Genomic DNA, 25691 nt, shown 5'->3' with positions numbered 1-25691 from the left:
ATTTATGAAGTCCAAGTGAAAAATGCGTATTGGGTTAACATATAACTAATAAATTACTGTGATTATATATTTTACAGTATAAAAATGAATGTTTATTAATTTATCTGCACAGGAACAGACCCTGAATCTAATCATACATGACCTTTGCTATTCTTAGACTGTATGCCTAGGGCAGATTCTCAACAGGATATAAAAATTTGGTTTAGCAACGGAATCTGTAATCTGTGCTTGAACATTGCTGCACCATTATACTTACTCTGCTTTAGGCAGTCTTTTAAGTGTTTTAAAAATTAATCTCACGGTAGTATACAAGCACAGAAATGAGGTTTATAAGCAACTACATAATTAGTGAAAACAAATCAATAAAAATAACAAATCCTGGTAGCAGCACTTAAATTACAAATGCTGATAGTAGCTCTCAGCATTGAGGAAATGAAAAATAAGAGCAGGAAGACAACCATCGACTATAGTAAACCCAAATGTAAAAGGCAGCAATCTAACCAGAGAGCTAGTACCACATCCTACCTGATCTGTGCAAAGGAAAAGTATTCTGTTGAAAGGACATTAATTACAGTAACAGTTGCCAAATATGTATGTGTATATATACGTATGTCTGTACGTGTATACGCAATCATCCGAACCGAAACAGTAGCAAGTATCTTAAATTGTTCTAATATGTCCTATCTGTTGAGATGTACTGGGGCTCTCGTCTCACCATACACACGGGTTTCTTTACAGGAGCCCTCCAGGTGCAACTACATAGGTGCAGCCACTGTGGCTCCGTCTAACCTGGCCTTTTGTCCCAACAAGTGCCCTGATGGACCATTTTGTCACTACAAATCCATAATGTAGTCCCTTTTAATAAAATTCAGTTTGCTCTAGTGTTGTTAATCCTGCCTTTTTGAATGTTTATATGAAGTAAAAAGGGTCTTTCAAAATAAATAAGCAGATGAAAAATAAGTTAACATTTCGAATGAAGGAAAACTGTAAGGAAGGCTGAATTTTTGGTTTATCATGTACTTACTAAAAATACTTGATACTCATAGCATCAAATAGCAGGTCACTGCAAATTTTGCACAAGTATGTGGATAGAATGAGTAAGGCCACATCACTGGGAGGAAGGGTGGACGAGAGGGTGAGGAGTACGGAGATGACTCCTCAGAGATAAGGAGGATATGGTAAGAGATGTTGGAACATCAGCTGATGCTTTGCAAATCTCCAATGCTGTGAGGACTCGGTATAAAATCCTTCTTAGCTGTTATTTGCAAACTGAATTTATTTTACAGTGAAGAAGGTACATTTGCATTCCTCATCACAAGACCTGAATGATAAGGGGTCTGCACAAGGATGGATCTGTGACCCATGTTTCTAACAACCCGTTGCATCCAAGGAAGAGCCTGCTACTTACGTCTTCTTCAGTTCCAGTATTTGTACTGTATTAACCAAATTATACTGTAAAATGAGAACATTTATCGAAGGCCAAGAAGAAAAATGTTTAGTCTTGTTTTTTCTGACCAAGGGAGGTCATAGATGGAAGCACTTCAGACATTAAATACCCCAATCAACAAAACTGGGTAGAAAGGAGGAAAACGAAGGACCAAAGAAACCTCACCAGTTTCTGCAATTTCCCGCTATTTATTACAGATCCTTGCTTCCAAAGGGATTTGCGGGGTTTTTTTCACGCTGATGTCTTGTCACAAAAGGTTAAAATTCACGGAATATTTTCACACAGACCTTGTGTTTTGCTTCCATTGTTTGAAACAAACCTTCCACCTCTGGCGGGACGGGAATTCAACATCTGCAGGAGGGACGGCCTCTCTCACTCCCTCCAGAGCAGGCAGCCGGGACACGGGCTAGCGGAGTAACGGGACCGGCAACCCGCTCGTCCCGGGCCCGGGGCCACCCCAGGGGCAGCCGCCAACCAACGGCCGCCGCGCGCCCGCGGAGGCGGGAAGGGGATGGGGGGGGAGGGAGGGGGGGTGTGTGTCTCCGGCTCGCGGGCGCGCGCGCGCAGCCGGGCGTGGCTGGCGCATGCGCGGGGCCCGGTCTCCTTGGCGCTGCGCGGAGGGCGAGCGCAGGCCTCGGGCAGAGGGAGAGTGTAGAGGGGGCGGGGGGCGCCGCGTCTGCCGCCGGCGCCATGTTCCTGTGCGCTCCCCTGCGGGCCGTGGCCGCACGCTCGGTAAGGGGGAGGTTGCGGCGACGGCCGCACGTCTGTCCCCGCCGGCCGGAGGAGGCCGCGGGAGAGGAGGGAGGCCGCGGCGGAGAGGTGGGTGGGTGGTCGACGCTGCCCTCGCAGTGGGCGGCCGGGCGGGGCCCGCGGTGGGGCACGGCCTTGGGGAAGAAAGGCCCGGTGCAGCCCGTGGAAGGGCGTCGCTCCCGGGTGTCTCCCTCGCGGCCCCGGGGCCTGTCGGAATTACCTGACCGGCTCTAGAGTTGTACTGCCTGCATCAGGTGAAAAACGCTCCAGCAGTAACTGCTTGGTGCTTATTGGAGGTTATTGGGAAATTTCCCGCGCGGAAATAATATTTCTGCTTTGCCCGTGTATGTAAGATTAACCATGAGAAGGAAGCCACTCTGTTTTTCAGTCCTGAGTCAACTCTTCACACCAATTGAAACCGTTTAGGCTACTGCAGAAAAAGGGGTCTCGTCTTCTTGAAGTCTGAAATCTACAGGTTTTGGTTCTTGGAAACAGTACAGTATCTTTGGATAGAATAAAGTGTTTTCATCTGAAGTGCTCCTTTTGGCAGGAGACTGCCTCTTACAGTTAGAAACCTGAAGCTTACAATGTGGTGGTTGCATCTGAGCCAAAACTACATATGTTCTATATTTACTTAGTATTTAGTAGGATTTATACCAGCACATCAAATCCTCGTTTATATGTTCCTTTCAGCGTTGTCTGCAGAATTGCAGTTGTAGTTGCATGCTCTACTTAGTTTTTAGTCTTTTCTCTGAATTTGACATGTCTGGTTCATGGAAGGCACTCAAAATTGTCATGCCAGTGCAGTTCATTTGATGTGCTTCATGTCAGTTTAGGTAACAGGCTGAGAGTCTCCTGGAAAGGGGTCACAGGAATGATCTGCAGTCCCCAGAGTTATCCATGTATCCCAGAGTTCATTTGGCCTCTGACACAGAATGGCAGGAGATGAATTGGTTTCCTGGCTGCTGCTTTCAGATGAGCCAGAAGTGGAGAGCAAAGAGGAAATGGATGCATACAACATAATACACATAACTGCGTAGTAAATCCAGTGTTTCCTGGAAGGACTGATCATATGACAGGAAAAGACTGCAGCTGTTGTGTGAAACTACACTGCAGGTGAAACTATGTGATCTGCTGGTGATAAGATTGAGCTGATCAGGTTGCTATTATAGAAGTGCAAGGACTGTAGTTCCCTGGTACTTAGGCTTGAATTTCAGATCTGACCATCTGACTGTATTTTTGCTAGTTGATGCTGATCCACTGAAAGCCCCACAGATTTTATACAGTAACAGAAATTAAGTAGTTAAGGAGGGTTTTTTTTTTAATATGCTATACTTCTACTTTAAGAAATATCAAAATTGATCTAGAATTCAATATAAAAATTAATAATTTTATTATAGAATTATTACATATGACAAGATAACATTATCAAATCATCTTAGTAATACTCGCCAGAATCTAGAAATCTTGATCTGTTTTGGCATGATGGATCCAGACAGAGAGTACAGAGAATAGCTGAACAGAACTTGCATATGGGTGTTCTGTTGATATTTCAGGTTTGTGTTTACATTTGTCCTCTTTTGCCTGATCTCACCGTTCAGTTAGATAAAAGCTGAAGAAGTGTATAAACGCTTACTAGAGAAGAACCTCAATAGTAACGTTAGTTTCTGAAAACTTTAAAGCACTGACAATATAAAGTAACAAATTGGAAAATTCTTCATGAAATGTTTGATGAGAATTTCTGTTCAAGGCACTTAAATGAAGCTGTAGCAGAGTATTATTTGTTTGAAGTTAAATCCTTTAACTTCTACATTGTCTGAAATGGTCAAGGTAAGTTAAGTGATTTGCTGTCATAATAGTACAGGAGAGCCCTTAATAGTTTCTTCTTGACTTAAATTATTAGTGACGACAGTAGAATTAATGGTTTACAATTAGAACAAAAATCAAACCGGTTCTGAAAGCAGCAACTAGCAGTATGTAAATTATTAACTATTAATACTATCTACTTTATTTTGTTTGTAGATAAGACAAATCCGATGCTTACATAGAACAGCAGTGTGCAATGCCAGTGGAGGAGCCTTATTTGTGGTAAGTAATTTTCTGCCTGCCTCGGCGTATGCTTTTTTAATCTGCCTAAAAGGTTTTGATGAACAGAACTCTCCTGTAGAAGCTTGCTGGTACTTACAAAGAAGCATTTTTTCAGTAGAACTTTTTATTAGAGTTGTGATGGAGTAGCAAAAGGTTTTTAGTTTTTGGCCTTGTGTTTCTTATACAGTGAAAACTCTTAGTAATGGTGATATTAGTAGCATTTGTGTGTGATTGCAGATGAGACTTTGCTTAAGCCTTTTTTTCATTATAAACCAGTTCTTGTTTCCCTTTTTTATTGGAGTTATTTGAGTTTCTAATTGTAGCTCATGAAAATTAGTGGAGGGGCAGTTTCTTGATTTCTAAAATTTCCTGCAGAATTACACTTAGGTCCAGGTCTAGGCCTGTTAACTAGGAGTTCAAAAGTGCAGTTCTTGTTCATATTATATGTGATACAGCACGTTGCGTAATGATTCATAATTGAGGGAATTAGAATCATTGGGTTGGAAGGGACCTTAAAGATCATCTAGTTCCAACCACCCTGCCATGGGCAGGGACACCTTCCACTAGACCAGGCTGCTTGAAGCCCCGTCCAACCTGGCCTTGAACACTGCCAGGGAGGGGGCATCCACAGCTTCTCTGGGCAACCTGTTCCAGTGTCTCACCACCCTCACAGGAAAGAATCTCTTCCTTATATCTAATCTAAATCTACCCTCTTCCAGTTTAAAGCCATTAACCCTCATCCTATCACTACACCCCCTGATAAAGACTCCCTCCCCATCTTTCCTGTCGACCCACTTTAAGTACTGGAAGGCCACTATAAGGTCTCCCTGGAGCCTTCTCTTCTCCAGGCTGAAGAACCCCAACTCCCTCAGCCTGTCCCCATAGGGGAGGTGCTCCAGCCCCCAGATCATCTTCATGGCCTCCTCTGGACCCGCTCGAGCAGGTCCATGTCCTTCTTACATTGGGGGTCCCAGAGCTGGACACAGGACTCCAGGTGGGGTCTCACGAGAGCAGAGTAGAGGGGGAGAATCTCCTCCCTCGACCTGCTGGTCATTCTGCTTCTGATGCAGCCCAGGACACGGTTGGCTTTCTGGGCTGTGAGTGCACATTGCTGGCTCATAGTCAGTTTTCCATCCACCAATACCCCCCAAGTCCTTCTCTGCAGAGCTTCTCTCAATCCACTCCTCACCCAGCCTGTATTTGTGCTTGGGATTGCCCTGACCCATCGTGTGCAGGACCTTGCCCTTGGCCTTGTTGAACTCCATGACGTTTGCACAGGCCCACCTCTCCAGCCTGTCCAGGTCCCTCTCGATGCCATCCCTTCCCTCCAGCGTGTCAACCACACCACACAGCTTGGTGTCATCTGCAAACTTGCTGAGGGTGCACTCAATCCCACTGTCCATGTCGTCAACAAAGATGTTAAACAGTGCTGGTCCCAACATTGACCCCTGAGGAATGTCACTTGTCACTGCTCTCCACTTGGACATCAAGTCATTGACCGCAACTCTTTGAGTGCGACCATCCAGCCCATTTGTTATCTAACAAGTGGTCCATCTGTCAAATCCCTGTGTCTCTCCAATTTAGAGACAAGGATATCGTGCAGGAAAGTGTCAAATGCTTTGCACAAATCCAGGTAGATGACAAGGGTTGCTCTTCCCTTCTCCACCAACGCTGTAATCCTGTCGTAGAAGGCCACCAAATTTGTCAGGCATGATTTGCTGTCAGTGAAGCCATGTTGGCTGTCACCAATCACCTCCTTATTTTCCAGGAGGATTCGCTCTATGATCTCACTGGGCACAGAGGTGAGACTGACTGGCCTGTAGTTCCCCAGGTCTTCCTTCTTTTGCTTTTTAAAAATGGTGGTTTTGTTTCCCCTTTTCCAGTCAGCAGGAACTTCACCAGACTGCCATGACTTCTCAAATATGATGGGTAGTAGCTTAGCCACTTCATCCGCCAGTTCCTTCAGGGCCCACGGATGCATCTCATCAAGTCCCATGGGCTTTTGCACCTTCAGGTTGCTTAGATGGTCTCAAACCTGATCATCTCCTACAGCAGGTGGTTCTTCATTCTCCCAGTCCCTGCCTTTGCCTTCCATGACTTGGGCAATATGGCTGGAGTTCTTGCCATCAAAGATGGAGGCAAAAATATTGTTGGGTATCCCAGCCTTCTCTGTGTCCTGGGTAACCAGGTCTCCTGTTTCTTTCTGGAGAGGGCCCGCATTTTCCCTTGTCTTCCTTTTATCACCAACACACCTATAGAAGCTTTTCTTGTTGCCCTTGATGTCCCTGGCCAGATTTAATTCTAGCAGGCCTTTGGCCTTCCTAACCTGATCCCTGGCTGCTTCACAGTTTCTCTGTATCCCTCCCAGGCTACCTGTCCTTGCTTTCACCCTCTGTAGGCTTCCTTTTTGTGTTTGAGCTTGTCCAGGAGCTCCTTGTTCATCCATGCAGGCCTCCTGGTGGTCTTACCTGACTTCTCTTTGTCAGGCTGCATCGCTCCTGAGCTTGGAGGGGGTGATCCTTGAATATTAACCAGCTTTCTTGGGCCCCTCTTCCCTCCAGGGCTTTAGCCCATGCTACTCTGCCAAGCAGATCCCTAAGGAGGCCAAAGTCTGCTCTCCTGAAGTCCAGGGTAGGGAGTTTGCTGTGCGCCCTCCTCGCTGCCCTCAGGATCTTGAACTCCATCATTTCATGGTCACTGCAGCCAAGGCTGCCATTGAGCTTCACACTCCCCACCAGCTCCTACTTGTTGGTGAGAAAAGGGTCCAGCATAGCAGCTCTCTTTGTTGGCTCCTCTGTCACTTGGAGAATGAAGTTACCATCAATGCGTTCCAGGAACCTCCTGGATTCCTTATGTCCTGCTGTGTTGTCCCTCCAAAAGATATTGGGTTGGTTGAAGTTCCCCAAGAGGACCAGGGCTTACCAACATGAAGCTGCTCCTGTCTGTAAATGGCCTGGTCCGCTCAGTCTTCCTGGTTGGGTAGCCTGTAGCAGACCTTCACTATAACATCTCTTGTCCCTGCCTTCCTTTTAATTAGACCGTATCATAATATGTATAAATAGTAATAGTGATTGCAAAAAAGAAAAAGCCCTCAAATTTAAACGTGTGTCCTGGTTTAGCCAGGATAGGGTTAAGTTTCCCCAGCAGTGCAGGGGGAGCTCTAGCCGGGTTATTCAGATACCATGCGGACATCACATCCTGGCGCTGAAGCAAGATGGACGGTTAACACATGTGTTATGCCATCGCTCGGTTCTCACTGCTGTATTGGTAGATATTTTGCTCTGTTCATTGTTATCACTGTTATTGTTATTGTGGTTGTTTGTTGTGTTGCTGTTGCACTGTTGTATTAAACCTCTCCTTATCTCAGCTCCAGGGCTTTGTGTGTGTTTCACTCCCTTTGTGGGGGAGGGGCAGCGGCCGTGTGGTCTCAGACCCCGGCAGGGACTAAACCACCACAACTTTGGCACCCAACGTGGGGCCACGAGAAGGCTGAGATAAGGACAAGAGGAGAAGGTGTGTTAGAGCAATCTGTTAGGTGTAATTTTTCTGCTTTTATTTGTATTTGTTTGATAAGAAACGTTTGCAATGCTGACGATTTTGCTTGCGTGGTGGGGCTGGATTAATCCTTATATCCACTGTGCATTCCCAGTGCTGATGTTTGTTTTCGGTGGAAAATGTGTCAAGGGTCTTGTTTTGCTGTACTGGCTGCAGACTGCTTATAATTTGCTTGTATCACTGCTTGTGGGGGTGAACCGGTACCTGTTTGCTGCCTGGGCTTTTGTTAGGGGTCTCACCCCCTCTATGGGTGAGCCAGGGGAAGAGATTCTCTCGGGTTTTGAGAGTTTCAGCTATCCCTGGAGCACCCAGACCAGTGTGCTTGCGGCACTGTGCTTTCTAAATGCCTGCCAGATCTTGTTTTGGGCCATGCAGTACTTCTCCAACAATAGCACCACCCGGAAACCTGCCCCGGGGGCAGATAGTTATAAATGGCTAGGTATGTGGGAGAAGATGGGCAAGTACCTGAGTCAGTGGTCACCCCCACCGTTCTGGGATTTCACTCCCGAACAAGTGCAGAGTCCTGATAAAGTGGTGGAGTGTTTGGAAAAGGTGTGCTGCCAATCTGACAAACCCCGGGAGATGCAACTCGCTGCAATGTGCTGGGGGCTCGCCCATGCTTACCGCATCGCCCTTAACACTGATCACTGCCCTCAAGGGGGAGAAGGGGCTGCAGGGTCTGAAAGTGAACTTACTGGTGCAGCAACTGGGCGAGGGGGACAGGCAGTGCCAGTACCAGTCGCCTCCACCGGCACAGCAGCTGAGCCACAGGGACAAGCAGTACCAATATCAGTCACCTTGATACGGAAAACCAAATATACCAAAAAATCCCCTTGCAGTGCGCAGGGTGATAATGAACCAGGCCCATCACAAGAGCAGGAGGAAGAGCTGGAGGTAACCATCCGATCTCTATCCCTCAGTGAGTTGTGAGATATGCGGAAGGATTTTAGCCACGTTCCAGGTGAGCAAATTTGCACCTGGCTGCTCCGATGCTGGGATAGTGGAGCTGCTGGTTTGGAATTGGAGGGGAGAGAGGCCAAGCAGCTGGGACCTTTAGCCAAGCAGGCTGGTATTGACAAGGCAATAGGGAAACAGGCTCAAACCCTCAGCCTTTGGAGGCGACTCCTGCTCGGTGTGAGGGAGAGGTACCCCTACAAGGATGATGCTCTATGTCGGTTAGGCAAGTGGACTGACATGGAGAAAGGCATTCAAAACCTCAGGGAAATGGCTGTGTTTGACATGATCTATGGTGATCTGAATGATGAGCAGTCACCAATGGATCCAGATCAGGCCCCTTGCACACAGTTGATGTGGCGGAAGTTCCTGCAAAGTGGACCAGAGGGACATTCCAAAGCATTAGCAGCAGCATCCTGGTGGCGAGACACCCAGACTCAGACAGTGGACGGAGTGATTATCCAGCTCCGGCAATATGAGGGAAGTCTCCCTTCCTCCCAACATGCTTTGGTTTCAGCTGTAGAGGAACTGTCTCAGAGGCTCCAGAAGATGGAAGAGGACGTGTCCTACATTCCACCTGCACAGGCCAATGTCTCAGCTATTAGAAGCAGGCGCTTACCCACCCAAGAGAAGGGCAGTGGAAGACACACACCACGGGGCACCCTGTGGTTCTTCCTCCACGACCATGGGGAAGACATGAGAAGGTGGCATGGACAGCCCACTTCCGCCCTAGCTGCACGAGTACAGCAACTGAAAGGGAAGACCACCATGAAAGGGGAGTCTTCCAAAAGAGATGCAGCTCCAGTGTCCAGTCGGAAATCCCCCAGATAGAATGGAATGGCCAACACTATGCTTGACCCTCTTGAGGGGACCAGGAAGTCATTCTTGCAGGAGTCACTCTTAGATTAAGTGAGTGATGGTGAGCAGGATTAGAGGGGCCCTGCCTCCAGCCAGGTGGAGGAAAGGGATAATCGGATTTACTGGAAGGTGTGGATCCGATGGCCTGGCACATCAGAACCACAAGAATATAAGGCCTTGGTAGACACTGGTGCACAGTGCACCCTGATGCCATCAAGCCACAGTGGGGTCGAATCCATCTGCATCTCTGGAGTGACAGGGGGGTCCCAACAGCTGACCCTATTAGAAGCTGAAGTAAGCTTAACTGGGAAGGACTGGCATAAGCACCCCATTGTGACTGGCCCAGATGCCCCGTGCATCCTAGGTATAGATTACCTTAGGAGAGGGTACTTTAAAGACCCAAAAGGGTACCGGTGGGCCTTTGGTATAGCTGCCCTGGAGGAGGTTGAGCAATTGTCCACCTCACCCAGCCTCTCAGAGGACCCCTCGGTGGTGGGGTTGCTTAAGGTTGAAGAGCAGCGAGTGCCAATTGCCACCAAGATGGTGCACCGGCGGCAGTACCACACTAGCCGAGATTCCCTGGTCCCCATCCATCAGCTGATCCGTCGACTAGAAAGTCAGAAGGTGATCAGCAAGACTCATTCACCTTTCAACAGCCCTATATGGCCAGTGAGAAAACCTAATGGCGAATGGAGACTAACCATGGACTACCGTGGCCTGAATGAAGTTATGCCAGCGATGCGTGCTGCAGTGCCGGACATGCTAGAGCTCCAGTATGAGCTGGAGTCGAAGGCAGCCAAGTGGTACGCCACGATTGACATCACTAACGCGTTTTTCTCCATTCCAATAGCACCAGAGTGCAGGCCACAGTTTGCGTTCACTTGGAGGGGTATCCAGTACACCTGGAATCGATTGCCCCAGGGGTGGAAACACAGTTCTACCATTTGCCACAGACTGGTCCATACTGCACTGGAGAAAGGTGGGGCTCCAGAACACCTGCAGTTTATTGATGATATCATTGTATGGGGGGGACACAGCTGAGGAAGTCTTTGGAAAAGGAAAGAAGATAATTGAAATCCTCCTGAAGGCTGGTTTTGCCATCAAGTGACAGAAAGTTAAGGGGCCTGGAAGGGTGATTCAGTTCCTAGGAATAAAATGGCAAGATGGGCGTCGCCACATCCCAGTGGAGGCGATAAACAAGATAACAGCCATGGCCCCACCAACCACTAAAAAGGAGACTCAGTCTTTCCTGGGCACTGTGGGGTTCTGGAGGATGCACATCCCAAACTACAGCCTGATCTTGAGCCCTCTCCACCACGTAACCCGCAAGAAGAACGATTTTAAATGGGGCCCAGAGCAACCACAAGCCTTTGAACAAATTAAGCAGGAGATTACCCAGGCAGTGGCTCTCGGGCCAGTCCGGACAGGGCAGGAGATTAAGAACGTGCTCTACACCGCAGCTGGGGAGAATGGCCCTTCCTGGAGCCTTTGGCAGAGCGCACATGGGGAATCCTGAGGCCGACCTCTAGGCTTTTGGAGCCGGGGATACAAAGGCTCTGAAGCTAACTATACCCTGACTGAGAAGGGGATACTGGCAGCGTATGAAGGCGTTCGAGCTGCCTCAGAAGTGGTCGGCACGGAGACACAGCTCCTCCTGGCACCCCGACTGCCGGTGCTGGGATGGATGTTCAAAGGAGAGGCTCCCTCCACACATCATGCAACAGATGCCACGTGGAGTAAATGGGTTGCGTTGATAACGCAACGGGCTCGAATAGGGAACCTCAACCCCCCAGGATTAGTGGAAATGATCATGAACTGGCCAGAGAGCAAAGATGCTGGGATGTCACCAGAACAAGAGGTGAAATGTGCTAAGGAGGCCCCACCATATAACGAGCTGCCAGAGGAGGAGAAACGATATGCCCTGTTCACCGATGGGTCTTGTCGTATTGTGGGAAAACATCGATGATGGAAGGCTGCAGTGTGGCATCCCACACGAGAAACCACTGAAGCTGTTGAGGGACAAGGTGAATCGAGCCAGTTTGCAGAGGTGAAAGCCACCCAGTTGGCTTTGGAGATTGCTGAGCAAGAAAAGTGGCCGAGGCTCTGTCTCTACACTGACTCGTGGGTGATGGCAAGTGCCCTGTGGATGTGGTTGCAGCAATGGAAACAGAACAGCTGGCAATGCAAGGGCAGACCCGTCTGGGCCGCTGAAGTATGGCAGGGCATTGCAGCCCGGGTGGAGAACCTCGTTGTGAAGGTGCGCCATGTGGATGCCCATATACCCAAGAGTTGGGCCACTGATGAACATCAACACAACCAGCAGGCAGACCAGGCTGCTAAGATCGAAGTGGCTCAGGTGGACTTGGACTGGCAGCGTAAAGGTGAACTGTTCATAGCCCAGTGGGCCCATGAGACCTCGGGCCACCAAGGCAGAGATGCAACATACAGGTGGGCTCGAGATCGAGGGGTGGACCTCACCATTGACACCATCGCAGAGATCATCCACGGATGTGAGACGTGTGCTGCAATCAAACAAGCCAAACGGGTGAAGCCCCAGCAGAATGAAGATCGATGGATGAAATATAAATATGGAGAGGCCTGGCAGATCAACTACATCACACTGCCACAGACCCGCCAAGGCAAGCGCCACGTGCTCACAATGGTGGAAGCAACCACTGGATGGCTCGAAACTTATCCAGTGTCCCACGCCACCACCCGGAATACCATCCTGGGTCTTGAAGACTGAGTCCTGTGGCGACACGGCACCCCAGAGGGGATTGAGTCAGACAATGGGACTCATTTCCGAAATAACCTCATAGATGCCTGGGCAGAAGAACACGGCATCGAGTGGGTCTACCACATCCCCTACCACGCACCAGCCTCCGGGAAGATCGAGCGCTACAATGGACTGTTAAAAACTACATGGAGAGCAATGGGGGGTGGAACCTTCAAACATTGGGACACACATCTGACAAAGGCCACTTGGTTAGTGAACACAAGAGGATCTGCCAGTCGAGCTGGCCCGGCTCAGTCAAAACTTCCACGTGTTGTAGACGGGGATAAAGTCCCTGTGGTGCGCATGAGGGATGTGCTGGGAAAAATGGTCTGGGTTAGTCCTGCGCCGGGCAAAGGCAGACCCATCCACGGGATTGTTTTTGCTCAAGGATCTGGGTGCACCTGGTGGGTGATGCAGAAGGATGGAGAGGTCCGATGCGTGCCACAAGGGGACTTGATTGTGGGTGAAAACACACCGTGAGTTATACTGTGCTTTTGTTAATTTTTCTTTGTTAATGCTAATTGCTAAATGGCAGCTGGATGTGACGCATGTGGTATAGAATAAAGGGGTGGATTATGTCCTGGTTTAGCCAGGATAGGGTTAAGTTTCCCCAGCAGTGGGGGGGGAGCTCTAGCCGGGTTATTCAGTCAGATACCATGTGGACGTCGCATCCTGGTGCCGAAGCGAGACGGTCGGTTAACACGTGTTATGCCATCGCCCAGTTCTCACTGCTGTATTGGTAGATATTTTGCTCTGTTCATTGTTATCACTGTTATTGTTATTGTTTGTTGTGTTGCTGTCGCACTGTTGTATTAAACCTCTCCTTATCTCAGCTCTGGGGCTTTGTGTGTGTTTCACTCCCTTTGTGGGGGAGGGGCAGCGGCCGTGTGGTCTCAGACCCTGGCAGGGACTAAACCACCACAATGTGTAAAGCAGATGTGTTGTCTACCTCTGAAGAGAACCTGAAGCATCTCTGAGAGGTGTATTCTGTCCCATTCTGTTCCACTCAGAGCTTTATCTAGTTTGCAGTTTAACAGCTGAATAATTTGGCATTTTTTCAACATTTGGTAGAAATCAGCACTTTACTAGAGAATTGACCACTTTGTTGAAAACAGGTGCTCAGCATCTTTAGACAGATTTTTGTTGCTGTTGTTGCCTTTCTGCAGCTGTCTCTACAGCTTTTCTCATAAGATGAAGTTAATGGGATTACAGTACATGCTTCGTATACTTTCCCAGAAACTTGAGCGGGCATTGATGGTTTATGGAGTGAGCGCTGATATTCAAGGAATAGCAGAATCGGTGTAGGCTGACAACTTAAGAAACTTCACATGTAGTTTGAGGTTGGTGAAGACAGGCAAAAGGTATCTTTGGCACCCTGATGGATGTTGGTGCCTGGCCTATGAAGCTAGATAGCTTTGTAAATTCTCCAGGCATTTTTCAAGATTTATGTAACTGTTTAAATTATTTGCTGGAGGGAGGAGCCTAAAAATAGAGGAAAGGGACTATGGGAAGAAGACAGTTGGGTGTCATTGTGTGTGTAATTGTTTGTCCTAACTAGCAAATTTCAGATTTTACTTAACACAGCCAGTTTCAAGTGAAAACTCATCCTTCTGATTTGAGCTGAAGGCATTATTTTAATGAACACTAGGTGTTTGTATGTAGTCAGAAAATGGGACTCTTTTCCCCCCAGATTTCTCGAGAGGAAAAAACCTCAACATTAAAAAAAGTCTTAGTTTTGTGGAATGTTACAAGCAGAGGAAGTGTCAAAGGTTGTTAAAAACTGCTTGTGGAGGACTAGTGGGCTTACCTAGGAGTAACTAACCTGTTGTGGTGGTCCTCTTTGTATATCAGTTTACATGTGAGTGTCTTGGTTTTGTTTTGCAAAGCAAGTTGGTGCTCCTTGTTGCACTTCCTGTATATGAAATCTATACGTGAGGAGGGGAAATGCATACAGACAGCATACTTGCTTTGAACAGCAGGGGATGGGCTAGGGGACCTGGTTGTCATAAAATCTAGTAGTAAAAGGCAGTGCTGATTTGCATACCTATGCGTCCCTTTGCAAACTTTTTTTCATGCAAGTTTTTTTCCTTACATGTAAGAGAACTTCTACTGAAACTCCTTTTTATTCTGCAACAGCCAAGAAGAGACTTTCTGTCAACCATTAAATTCAGTCTGGTGCCATCACAGGCAGCTTAGATTACATTTCAGAAGGAGCGCATCAGGTTTAAAATGAGGTAGATTTCCTGTAGTAACGTAAGAGAGCTGCTCCAAATCTATAACTTCTGATGGCTAGGGAAGGCCTGATTTCAAATGTACTTTTATTTACAAGTTTCCTTTCTTTCTGTAAACATGCCCTCTCTCTTTGACTTCTACCTGTCTTTAACCTCCCTAACAGCCAAAACTTAACTCTTCTACTTTGTGGTTTTCAACACATGGACTGTGTTTCCTTAACACATCGACTACCTTGATTCGGGCTTTGTTATAGGACTGCACAGGGGTTCAGTACAGAAGGTTAGAGAATTGCTGTATTATAGTTTTAGTTACTTGTGAAGATGGTCAGTGAAATACTTGGGTCTGACAGCACTTCCGCCATTCTTAATTTGAGAGGTTTATATCTTGAGTTCTGCTGGAACAGTGTATGTAAGGTACCTTCCCTTTGAAGGAGAAGTAATACATTTCTTTTTGTTGCTGATTTGATATGGACTCTTAACAGGTTGTTGCCCTGAACATCATCTCCCCTGCCTACTGCACATTTGTCTCATTTTGGTTTCACAGTCTTTTGGACTGGTGTTTACCACAGGGCGTAGGTCAAGTTTCAGGCCAACTTTCTTCCAGTATACCTGAAAGCTAAATTATTCTAGTTATTCTATTGTAATTCTTCAGTGCTCTTTAATAACTCTCTGTGTCAGGAAAGACAGATGATTAGATCACTGAAAAAGAATAATAAAATGGCGCAGGTTGGTGTAGCAAAAAGAATGAGATGAGCATTCAGCAGCCTTGATACCTTCCATGGGAGAGTACTGTCATCTGTGGGGACAGTGTGGCTTGGGTAGGCCTTCGCAGTCCAGTGGGTCACACTTTAAATAGGTTAGGCTGAATGCTGCAATACAAACATGGTACAGTTAAGCTATGCATGGAACAAAAACATATTGTGTGAGACTTCAGGAAATTAGGAAGCATGAGAATTAGAAAAAAATGTGTGGATAGAGTTTAACCTTCCTTTTCAACAAATTGCTGTAGCTGGTACAGACATAATTAATTGTACTTAGTTTGTGTATGGAGGAAGCCTTAATATATCCATTTCTTCTTATGAGCATCTTTCATGAGGAACGGCTGAGAGAGCTGGGACTGTTAGAGAAGAGAAGGCTGGGGGAGGGAAGATCTTCTCAATGTATGTAAAGACCTGAAGGGAGGGTGCAAAGAGGACAGAGCCAGGCTCTTTAAAGTGGTGCACAGTGACAGGACCAGAGGGAATTGGCCTCAGAGATGATCAGGAAACACTTTTTTACTGTGAGGGTGACCAGGCACTGGCATAGATTGCCCAGAGAGTTTGTGAACTCTCCCACCTTGGAAATATTCAGAAGAAGCCATCTGGACATGGTCTTGGGCAAGCAGCTCTAGGTGGCTCTGCCTGAGCATTGGGGTTCAGCCCAGATGACCTCCAGAGGTCCCTTCCAACCTCAACCACTTTGTGATTTAACATGGTATGCCTTCCAGTACTGTGTCCTTAATTCATATCTTGCTTTCCAGAATCTGTATCCTTAAAAAAAGGCAGAAATGCACCCATACCATTTAGGAGCAAATCAGCTTATGCAAGTCTCGGATAAATGGTGCCTTGTCAGACAAATGGAAGACTAGGGAACATGTGATTGACAAATAGCTAACAGCTCAGTAGGCCTAGAACTCTATTAGCTCTCTGTGAAAACTATCAAGACTCTCCACAGCACAGAATTATATGAAGCCCATTTAGGAAAAGGGAAAACAAAAAAGGTGACATGATCTTATTTAGTGCTCATCTGTGCTGTTACCTTTACAGCGTATTCTGGGGCCTTGCTGCACAGAACTGACTGTGTGGCAAACTGTAGCTTCAGATACGTCTTTATTAAATATTTCTCCTCCCATGTAGGGTATTTAAGGATATCAGTTTAGAGATGATAAACTGGAAAGAGCAGCTGTTCTAGACAAAGAGGGAGACTTTAATAAATCAAATATACTTATTTGCAAAGAAACTGAGATCAAGTACAATTGTAACTGTATCACATAGCTATGGAAGGCAGAATAGCCTGAAATAAAACAGGCATGCAGATTTGAGAAGGAAAAGTTAAGTTATGGAAATACTTATCATGAATCATGGATTTGATCTGTGCAGCTAAGACCTAGAACAGGTCTGTAAGGGAAAAAAAATAAAAGTTGCACCATGTTTCCAATCAGTTTTTCCTCTTTTTGATAACTTCCATTAAAATTGGTAGAAAACCCTCACCAATGCTATGTATGAGGAGTCAAATCCTTTATCTGGAAGGGTCAATCTAAAATAGTGGCAACTGTCTTCCTAGAAGCAGTTTTATGTTCTCTTATAGAACACACACTAAGTAAGAAATTCATACTTAATAAAATATTACTGTGTTCAAAGGAAATTGGTTATCTTTCTGTAATTCCTGTTACTAGGGGAAAGTCATCCTCGGTGGAGAAGTATATATTGACTGTAGTTTTATATTTGACTTGGAACTGTGGTAGGCATACATCCAAATTGATGGTGGTAGTAGTACCATCTGCTCTGGGATATAGTCAGGATAAGCAAAGGGAATCTCTCACTAGACCAACAGATGTAATTGAAGTAAAGTATTTGGCCTTCCGCTATTTCCATATTAATTTCTAAATCCAGGAATAATAATAATGGACTGTACATACTAAGTTCTGCACTGATGACAATCAGTATGTAAGTATCTTCCAATGTTAAGATTTTTCATTAAATCCTTCACTGCTTAATAAGAACACAGCATGGAAATGGCAAAATCACCCTGGGTTACTTGAGAAAATGATCAAAGTAAAAGTCAGTGGAGTGGGTTTCTTTCTCCTACATATATTTTTAAAGTTTTTATTATTATTATTAGCTGGTTGTGAATTACTTTTAGCATCAAGCCTCAACTATAGGTTGCATTTTTTCCCAAACTTTTCATTTAATTTGAAAACTGTATAAAGTTTGGAATGAAATTTAGCTATGACTGTTTTAAGGATACCATAATGAGCTGCTTAGAGACAGCTGAAAATTTTGTGCAGGAAGTTTTTCTGGTGGATAAGGATTTTCATCAGAATGAAGACTTTATTATAGGAAAATGTCACCTTCTTAAAGACTTCCAAATTTGTATTTTCTGAAAATAGAAGAACTAATTTCAATTTGATGCTTCCTTAGAAGGCCACCTTAAAAATAATATGATAGAATACCTTACTTTGGAAATATTCAAAATTCTGCTTCCATTCTTATTCAGAATTGTATCTAAAATTAAAAAGTTGAAATCCATTACAAATCAAAAGAATATGTTAAAATGGATTAATAATGTGTGTTTGAATATGCAAATGTTTTAGTTATGTAGCAAGCTTCTTGATGAATTTTAAAGTTTTTATAGTTAAAGTCTCATGGGAAAAGAAAAAATGGGCTGTTGTTTTAGTCCCTTGTTGTTTATTCAGGTATTAATCAGAACACTCTTAATCTACCTGTGATGAGTTTGAACATAATTGCCAAACTGTATTAACAGTGTTTAAAAATATGTGTTTTGATAACAGCACCATATTACTCAAGAAATATTTTTTAACAGGAAATAACAGGATTAAGTTATTTTTATCTTATTTTTAAGAGTGATGAAATAATTATTAATATTTTTGGTAATTTTCCCAGAGATATTTAATCATTTGAGTACTATGAAATTTTTATCTGGAATTATAACTGTTTTATTCAAGCAACTCAACTGTAACTGTCTAATGAGAATACCTTTTACAACAGTAAATCTGTCTTGAATAATTTCCTTGAATAATTTACACATTTCCTTTTTCTTTTCCTGAAGCACAGAGATAGTCCTGAAAATAATCCAGATACTCCGTTTGAGTTCACACCTGAAAACCAAAAGGTATGCAGACAGAAAAGGTTAAATACACAGGTTTTGTCTTTAGATCAGTACTGATACTATTTTTTTTCCTCTTTCCCTTTAAATAGCGAATAGAAGCAATTGTAAACAGCTACCCAGGGGGACACAAGTCTGCAGCTGTCATGGCAGTACTAGATTTGGCCCAAAGACAGCATGGATGGTTGCCCATATCAGCTATGAACAAGGTATTTAGTACTTAATTATCTTTCCAGCATAATTTTACAGGTTTTTTAAAATATCTTACTTGGAATATTAGCAACTATTTATCAAAGCGTACTAACGTGGGAATTTACATGTGGCACAGAATTGCAAGAATTCCTTATGAGACTACATTTTAAAAAATAATAGGGAAAACTAATGCAGAAAACTCAAGAGCTCTGTTGTTTATATAATGTCAGCCTATTGCTAGAAACTACAGACAGAACAAAACAAAAATTACATGAGCTCTGTTTAGATAGGCTCTTTTCCCAGAACCATCCTGGAAGTAGGAACAGAAACTTGAAAGATTTTGTTCACTGCTGAATTTGGGGAAAGAAAAAAGGTAATGATGGTGGGGTTTTTCTCCTCCCAGAGTGGTGGCACTACATACACTGCCAGGATTATACTAAATCTCTAGGCCTGTAAAGACTTCTGCAGAGCAGCATTAGGTGTAGTATGTGTCATGAGTGTTTTGTAACACCCCACAGCAAGTGCCTGGAAGACTTACCAAATTATTTATTAAAATCGTTTCAAAATAAACAAGCAACTACCCTGCTCCAGAGTGATAGGTTGCATGACAGTAATCAAATACCAAGAAATAAAAAATTCTGGTTTATATTCATATGAGTAAATCTGTTGTATTTTGTGTTACAGTCTGGCATGTGATCAGTCTTAAAGTGAAAAGTTTTAAATTCAGTCAAGATATGCTAAGTGAGGATTGTGAGCATTACAGAAATTACGGAAGGAGTTCAGTGCACATTTAGAGAAGGGCAAATTTTGTCTACTACTGCTTCTACAGTGTAGCATAAAGCCTCAAATCTCTATTAATACTGAATGGGAAAAGTATTTTTGTTTATTTACTCTAAGTTTTAGATTGATATTATGTTTAAAATGATCTTAAGATTTTTAAATGAACAGATATTTTCCGTGGTTTGTTACTTGCCTGCTCTAGAGACTGGAACATAAAACAGGTACGCTTTGAAAACAGAGCCAGTTCTCAACCCGAGCAGTTTGCCAGGGTTCCGGGTTAATGAGGTCAGGGATACTCGCACCACAACTGGCTCCGTGGAGATCGTGCTTCACTCCCTATTTACTGGCTGTGACGCCAATCTGCAGACGTAGCCGTGGCATTTCTGAGGCCAGCTCTGGTGTGTCACAGAACCTGAGACAGACCTGCTGTATCTGAGTTAGGTGAGCGTAGTACCAGCCTATAAGTATTCCCCTACCAAAAGGCTTACGTGGGTTAGTGTGGGCAGATGTCTAAAAGTTCCTTCATTCGTTCAGCAGAAGTGCAGTAGGAGCTGGAGCTGACAATGAAAGCTGGAACCCAGCTGACTCCTCGCAGCTGCTTGTATATGATGCTGGATGCTGAGGGGAATTGACCTGAGCTCCTCGCTGTGCTCATCCATGGCTTCGTGGAGTGTGTGCTCGAGCGGGGTGACTCCAATCGGAGTAACTCCGGTGCCTTTTCTTGGGATTTGAATACAGCTGTGCTTTGATACCCATCCCCTCCCTCTTACTGACTGTTACTACAGAGGACAGGTGACTTCATTGAAATGGTTTGTTAAATGCCTTTACTGATGCCCTCTGAGAATTAATACCATGTCTGTTTTCCCCTTGTTACAGGTCGCTGAAATTTTAGAAATGCCTGCCATGAGAGTGTATGAAGTAGCAACCTTTTATACAATGTATAATCGCAAACCTGTGGGGAAATACCATATTCAGGTCTGCACTACCACGCCTTGCATGCTGCGAGACTCTGATAGTATTTTAGAAGCCATTAAGAAGAAACTTGGTATGACAAAAATTTGTAATGTACTTTTTGAAATTTTTTTTTTTACCTTGGTTTAATGATACTGAAGTAAACTTTTTTTTATATGGTGGGGACAGAGCAATAGTATTTGAAATACAGAGTGAAATCATTGGAGAATAGGCACAAAACACTTCAAATTTCCGATTTGGCATTTACTCTTTATTTTTAAAGATTTCATTACAGTAGAGCAGAGAAGACTGTTACCTGGAATGCCACTTAGTGGTCTTAAAGTGGTTTTAAAGTCTATTTGCCAGGAAATGCATTATTCTAATATGTCCTTTGGACTGAGAAAGTAAGCCCTATCTCATATATGAGAGGACTCTTTTTGGCACTTCTTTATATGCAAAAGATTTTTAAGGTGTATGCTATGTGAAAGTTGTTTGTGAGGGTTTTTTTTACTCAAGTAAGGTGATAGAATCACAGAATGGTTTGGGTCAGAAGGGACCTTAAAGATCATCTAGTTCCAACCCCCTGCCATGGGCAGGGACACCTTCCACTAGACCAGGTTGCTTGAAGCCCCGTCCAACCTGGCCTTGAACACTGCCAGGGAGGGGGCATCCACAGCTTCTCTGGGCAACCTGTTCCAGTGTCTCACCACCCTCACAGGAAAGAATCTCTTCCTTATATCTAATCTAAATCTATCCTCTTGCAGTTTAAAACCATGACCCCTCATCCTACCACTACACTTCCTGACAAAGAGTCCCTCCCCATCTTTCCTGTCAGCCCCTTTTGAGTACTGGAAGGCCACTATAAGGTCTCCCTGGAGCCTTCTCTTCTCCAGGCTGAACAACCCCAACTCCCTCAGCCTGTCCCCATAGGGGAGGTGCTCCAGCCCCCAGATCATCTTCATGGCCTCCTCTGGACCCACTCGAGCAGGTCCATGTCCTTCTTACATTGGGGGTCCCAGAGCTGGACACAGGACTCCAGGTGGGGTCTCACGAGAGCAGAGTAGAGGGGGAGAATCTCCTCCCTCGACCTGCTGGTCATGCTGCTTCTGATGCAGCCAGGGACGCGGTTGGCTTTCTGGGCTGTGAGTGCACACTGCTGGCTCATAGTCAGTTTTCCATCCACTGCTACTCCCAAGTCCTTCTCCACAGGGCTGCTCTCAATTCACTCATCACCCAGCCTGTATTTGTGCTTGGGATTGCCCTGACCCATCGTGTGCAGGACCTTGCCCTTGGCCTTGTTGAACTTCATGAGTTTTGCACAGGCCCACCTCTCCAGCCTGTCCAGGTCCCTCTGGATGGCAAACATGATGTTAATGTAACTTAGGAATTCTCCATGCAAAAAGTCAGTTGAGGGTGCTGCATCGTAGGAGATGTAAGGAGAACTCATGGGTTTTGTGTGGGGGTTGGTGGGATTTCTTCTCCCCTCCTTGTTGGGTGGTTATGGGCAGAAGAGGGGATAAGATCAGCAGCTGACAACTCTTTCTCTTCTTTGAAGTTGCAAGCCATGCTAACACTTCTGAAGAACTACTGTGATAAGAGCTGCAGAACAGCTGCTTATTATCTTGCATTTCATATATTCTGTTGTCTGGAAATGGCATATTTAGATGAAATTTATCTTAGTTTGTTACTGCAAAGATAGCTTAATTTTAACTGAAACTTTTAAGCTTGAGAAATCAAAGCATTAAGGATGATTGTGTAGCTCTTACTGAGACACAGGCCTTACTTAGACTTTTATTAGTTTTTTCCCCCCACTTCTAATAACTGTGGAGGAAAACTGCTTTTCAGCATTCTTCCTTCCATGGAGAATTTGGTTGAGATCAGACTCTGAGATGTTATTTTGGCTCACCTGCCCTCTGGGGAAGGTTCGTATCTGTATCACTAGAACAGTAATGTGCCATGGAAGCTAAGAGTGTGTACGGAGTTGTTCAGGAAGTAAGCCTTTGTGTATAAACTTGGAAATTGGTTATGAATTTGTAGCTAACAATATTAATGCTGGGATCTTGGTTAATTTGGGAGTTTCTATTAATGCATCTCATATCAGCACATGAAAACTTTTGTTTTCCCTATTTTTCCATTCTATTGTATTGATTATTAAAAATGTTCCTGAGTAGAGCTGTACTGTTCCTTATATTTGTCATTTCCTGGTTATTTTTCAGTAAATCATACCTGTAAACCTGTAAATGAGGTCTCAAAAAATCTATCTGAAAACTGACTTCACGGTTTATTAGAATCTTTTGTTTAATGGAAACGTTTTGGACTCATTAAGAGGATTTAAAACCATTGCAAATGTTTTTAAGGCCAAAATACAAGTACTGAGAAGGCACTGGGGTACTTAAGACTCACGCTTTATTAATCTTGTTCAATAACCATTGCTGAACCTAATATTCTTTGTTGGTTTAGGTATAAAAGTTGGGGAAACGACACCTGATAAGCTCTTCACGCTGATAGAAGTGGAATGTTTAGGTGCTTGTGTAAATGCACCGATGGTACAAATAAATGACAATTACTATGTAAGTATTACATTCCCTTTTAAAAGATTAAACTTCTTTGCTGGGTTACCTGTATTTTCACTTGTTCCAGATTCTGAAGTTTTGGTCAGTTACTTCAAATTCCTACTGACAGGGACAACATAAGTTGTCCTAGAACATCCTTCAGTTTCTTGGCCTCTTCCTAGAATGCTTCATCTGTCTAACAGTGTATCGGTGCTTCATTTTCTTTCAGTTACTGTCTTGATTTATACAAGTGGGGTGATGCATTTTTGCAATAGTGGTCTGCCCGTAAATCTTGGATTTTTGAATAGGTATTTGGTAAGCTTTTAAAAGCACTTTAAAGCAGTCTGTTGGAAATGATGGACTGGTCTAACACCGTTTTTTAAATTTTAGACTTCCAGATTATGGCTCACTTGGATGCATTCAGACCAAAGGAATTAATGTATTGACAGAATCCAGCTTTTTTAAAAAAACTTATTTTTAAAATACTTTATTTTGCTATCACAGTCTGATTAATTTTTTGAGAACTGTTCTCTTGAACTGTACCCACAATTTTTCTTGTCACGGCTATAGCGGGTGGGCAGAGATCCAGTGCACTAATATACCAAGGAAGCTGAAACCACCAACCCATGGTAGAGATGACCCGCCTGAATATTTAGTTTTAATGTAACTTCTGCAACTCTATGTGAAACAAAAATTTTAACATTGAAATGACAATAGACTTTTTAATTTTCCTAATTCTTTAAACCAGTGTGTGTGTTAATGGATAGGATCAGAATTACCTATGCTAGGATCACGCTTAAGAGAGGCACTAATCTGATGAATTTTGAATGCTGCAATTAGCACAATTGCTGACACGTTTTCTGTTTTGTTAATGATTTTTTTTTTAACAGGAAGATTTGACACCCAAAGATATTGAAGACATAATTGATGAGCTAAAGGCTGGCAAAGTTCCCAAACCTGGCCCAAGGTATGCTGTATTTGTATAAAACTGGCCAACTGTTTGAAGGCTGATCCTATTGAGAAACAAAATTCCTGTTCAGGGATTTGAGTTCACAGCCTACAGCTAAAAAGCATTCATTAATTTACTGAACAATATGGCATGCATTCAGTGCCTTTCTATATATTCATATAGAACTAGAAAGAACTGAGAATTTTCATGTTCTTGATGACTGCCTAGAGGAGCATGAAATGTGAAAACATCAATTCTGATTTGTCTTAGTACTAGGTGAATGACAGCACCTGCTGGATATTTTTTGGTCTAGATCATGTAAATCAACAAATGCCTGTTGGTTGTTTGGGTTTTTTTTATTTCTGACAAAACCCAGAAATACTGCAAGTTTGTGAAAGATCGGAAAAGTTCAGAAATAACCCTGTTATTTCCCCTTGTTCTTTGTTATTCCAACTACACATTTGTGTGAATGGAGGAATTAATTTGACTTTGGTGCATTACCTATTCCTACTATAGAAACAATAGGTATTATTGTTCTTGTATGAAAGGTATTCCTACCTATTGTTTCTATAATGATTTTTTTTCATACAAGAACAATAATCTTAAAATAGTTATAGTTTCCAGACACCTTTAACAAAAATGTGACTGATACAATTGGATACTGCCTTTGATATTACTGGGATCAATATCACTGTTGTCTGGCCAACCTACAAATGATTAAAAAAGAAAGCTAGCGGTCCTGTCTTGCATTTCAGTTATGAAACTATTTGTCACTACTTGAATTTGGAATCCTTTTGATGGAAGAGTAGCATCACACACTTCTGAAGGATGAATAGAAAGAAAAAAAAAATTACTTCAGGCTTAAGTCAGATTCATAACTATTTTTTATCCAGTGATTAAACAGTAACTGAGGTTATAACAATATCAGCAATGAATAAAACTGCTTTCATTTTTCAGGAGTGGACGTTTTTCTTGTGAGCCAGCTGGTGGCCTTACTTCTCTGACTGAACCACCCAAAGGACCAGGTTTTGGAGTTCGAGCTGACCTCTAAGGATTTTTGTAACATAGATGAACTGTTTGAAAATAAAGTAAATTTAATCCCAATAAAACGATGCACATTTGTAATACTTTTGTAAAAAATGAAGAAGGCAGCAGCAATTAGAATATCTAACAACTTTTAACTACTGCAAAGCATAATCATAATTCTAGATCATAAAAAAAGTGGTTCTGTAAAGTGGCTCACTGAAGGAGTCCACTTATGATCCCTGAGATGTTTAAGTTGCATCTTTTATTCTGTCATTGAAAATTCTTTCAACTTTTTCTAAGCAACAAAACTGACTAAATTACAAGTCTGGCACATGCACAAGGAAACAAACTGAAAGGAGATTATCTGACAAAAACTTCACTGCATGTTACTTTCAATTTCAATTCTAAAAAAACAGGAAAGGTGATCCAAGCTATGTTGTGTAAAAAAAAATAAATCTGGTAGATTCAGTAAGAAGTGGTTTTTTCTGAGTCTAATTCTTCTTACTACCATTCAGTGACCAGGAAAAATGTGAAAATTATGTTTTTTATCATGTTACAAAAAACCCACCAAATAGCAGTAGCACTCTAATAAAAGAATGAACAGCAACAAGAGACCACTTCCTGTACTAATTTATTAAACACAGCCAAGGTATGCAGTTGCAGGAAGACAGAATATACCAGAACAGTTTAATACATG

At 43.6% G+C, this 25691-nt stretch overlaps 1 protein-coding gene and 1 long non-coding RNA gene across 3 annotated transcripts; one reads left to right on the top strand and one right to left on the bottom strand.

Annotated features, from left to right (window-relative positions):
- The first annotated feature begins 2027 nt into the window (after positions 1-2027).
- On the top strand, positions 2028-25469 carry NDUFV2 (NADH:ubiquinone oxidoreductase core subunit V2). 2 transcript variants are annotated; one of them, XM_074878390.1, is made up of 8 exons: positions 2028-2179; positions 4220-4285; positions 18488-18550; positions 18637-18753; positions 20393-20561; positions 22928-23037; positions 23910-23986; positions 24926-25469. In XM_074878390.1, the coding sequence occupies exons 1-8, from the start codon at positions 2138-2140 to the stop codon at positions 25017-25019; spliced, it is 738 nt and encodes a 245-aa protein (XP_074734491.1). In that variant the 5' UTR covers positions 2028-2137; the 3' UTR covers positions 25020-25469. The 2 variants fall into 2 exon arrangements, with proteins under 2 accessions (XP_074734491.1, XP_074734483.1); XM_074878382.1 differs by having other exon boundaries at positions 2032-2266.
- On the bottom strand, positions 15302-18497 carry LOC141947380 (uncharacterized). The gene is made up of 2 exons (XR_012630098.1): positions 18415-18497; positions 15302-17846 (listed from the first exon to the last, which is right to left on the bottom strand). It is a non-coding gene; the product is annotated as an uncharacterized LOC141947380 (long non-coding RNA).
- Positions 25470-25691: the final 222 nt, after the last annotated feature.

Source organism: Strix uralensis, chromosome 1, assembly GCF_047716275.1.
Source record: "Strix uralensis isolate ZFMK-TIS-50842 chromosome 1, bStrUra1, whole genome shotgun sequence".
Lineage (NCBI taxonomy): Eukaryota > Metazoa > Chordata > Aves > Strigiformes > Strigidae > Strix > Strix uralensis.
The sequence above is the reverse complement of the archived record's forward strand: the minus strand, read 5'-3'. Positions and strand labels throughout refer to the sequence as shown.

Bases quoted from the DNA above. Each gene is read 5' to 3' on its own strand.
- NDUFV2 (XM_074878382.1), top strand. From the start codon at position 2,138: ATGTTCCTGTGCGCTCCCCTGCGGGCCGTGGCCGCACGCTCGGTAAGG. The intron at 2,267-4,219 runs GTGGGTGGGTGG...TTTTGTTTGTAG, and splicing joins AGGGAGGCCGCGGCGGAGAG to ATAAGACAAATCCGATGCTT. The intron at 18,754-20,392 runs GTATTTAGTACT...CCCTTGTTACAG, and splicing joins CCATATCAGCTATGAACAAG to GTCGCTGAAATTTTAGAAAT.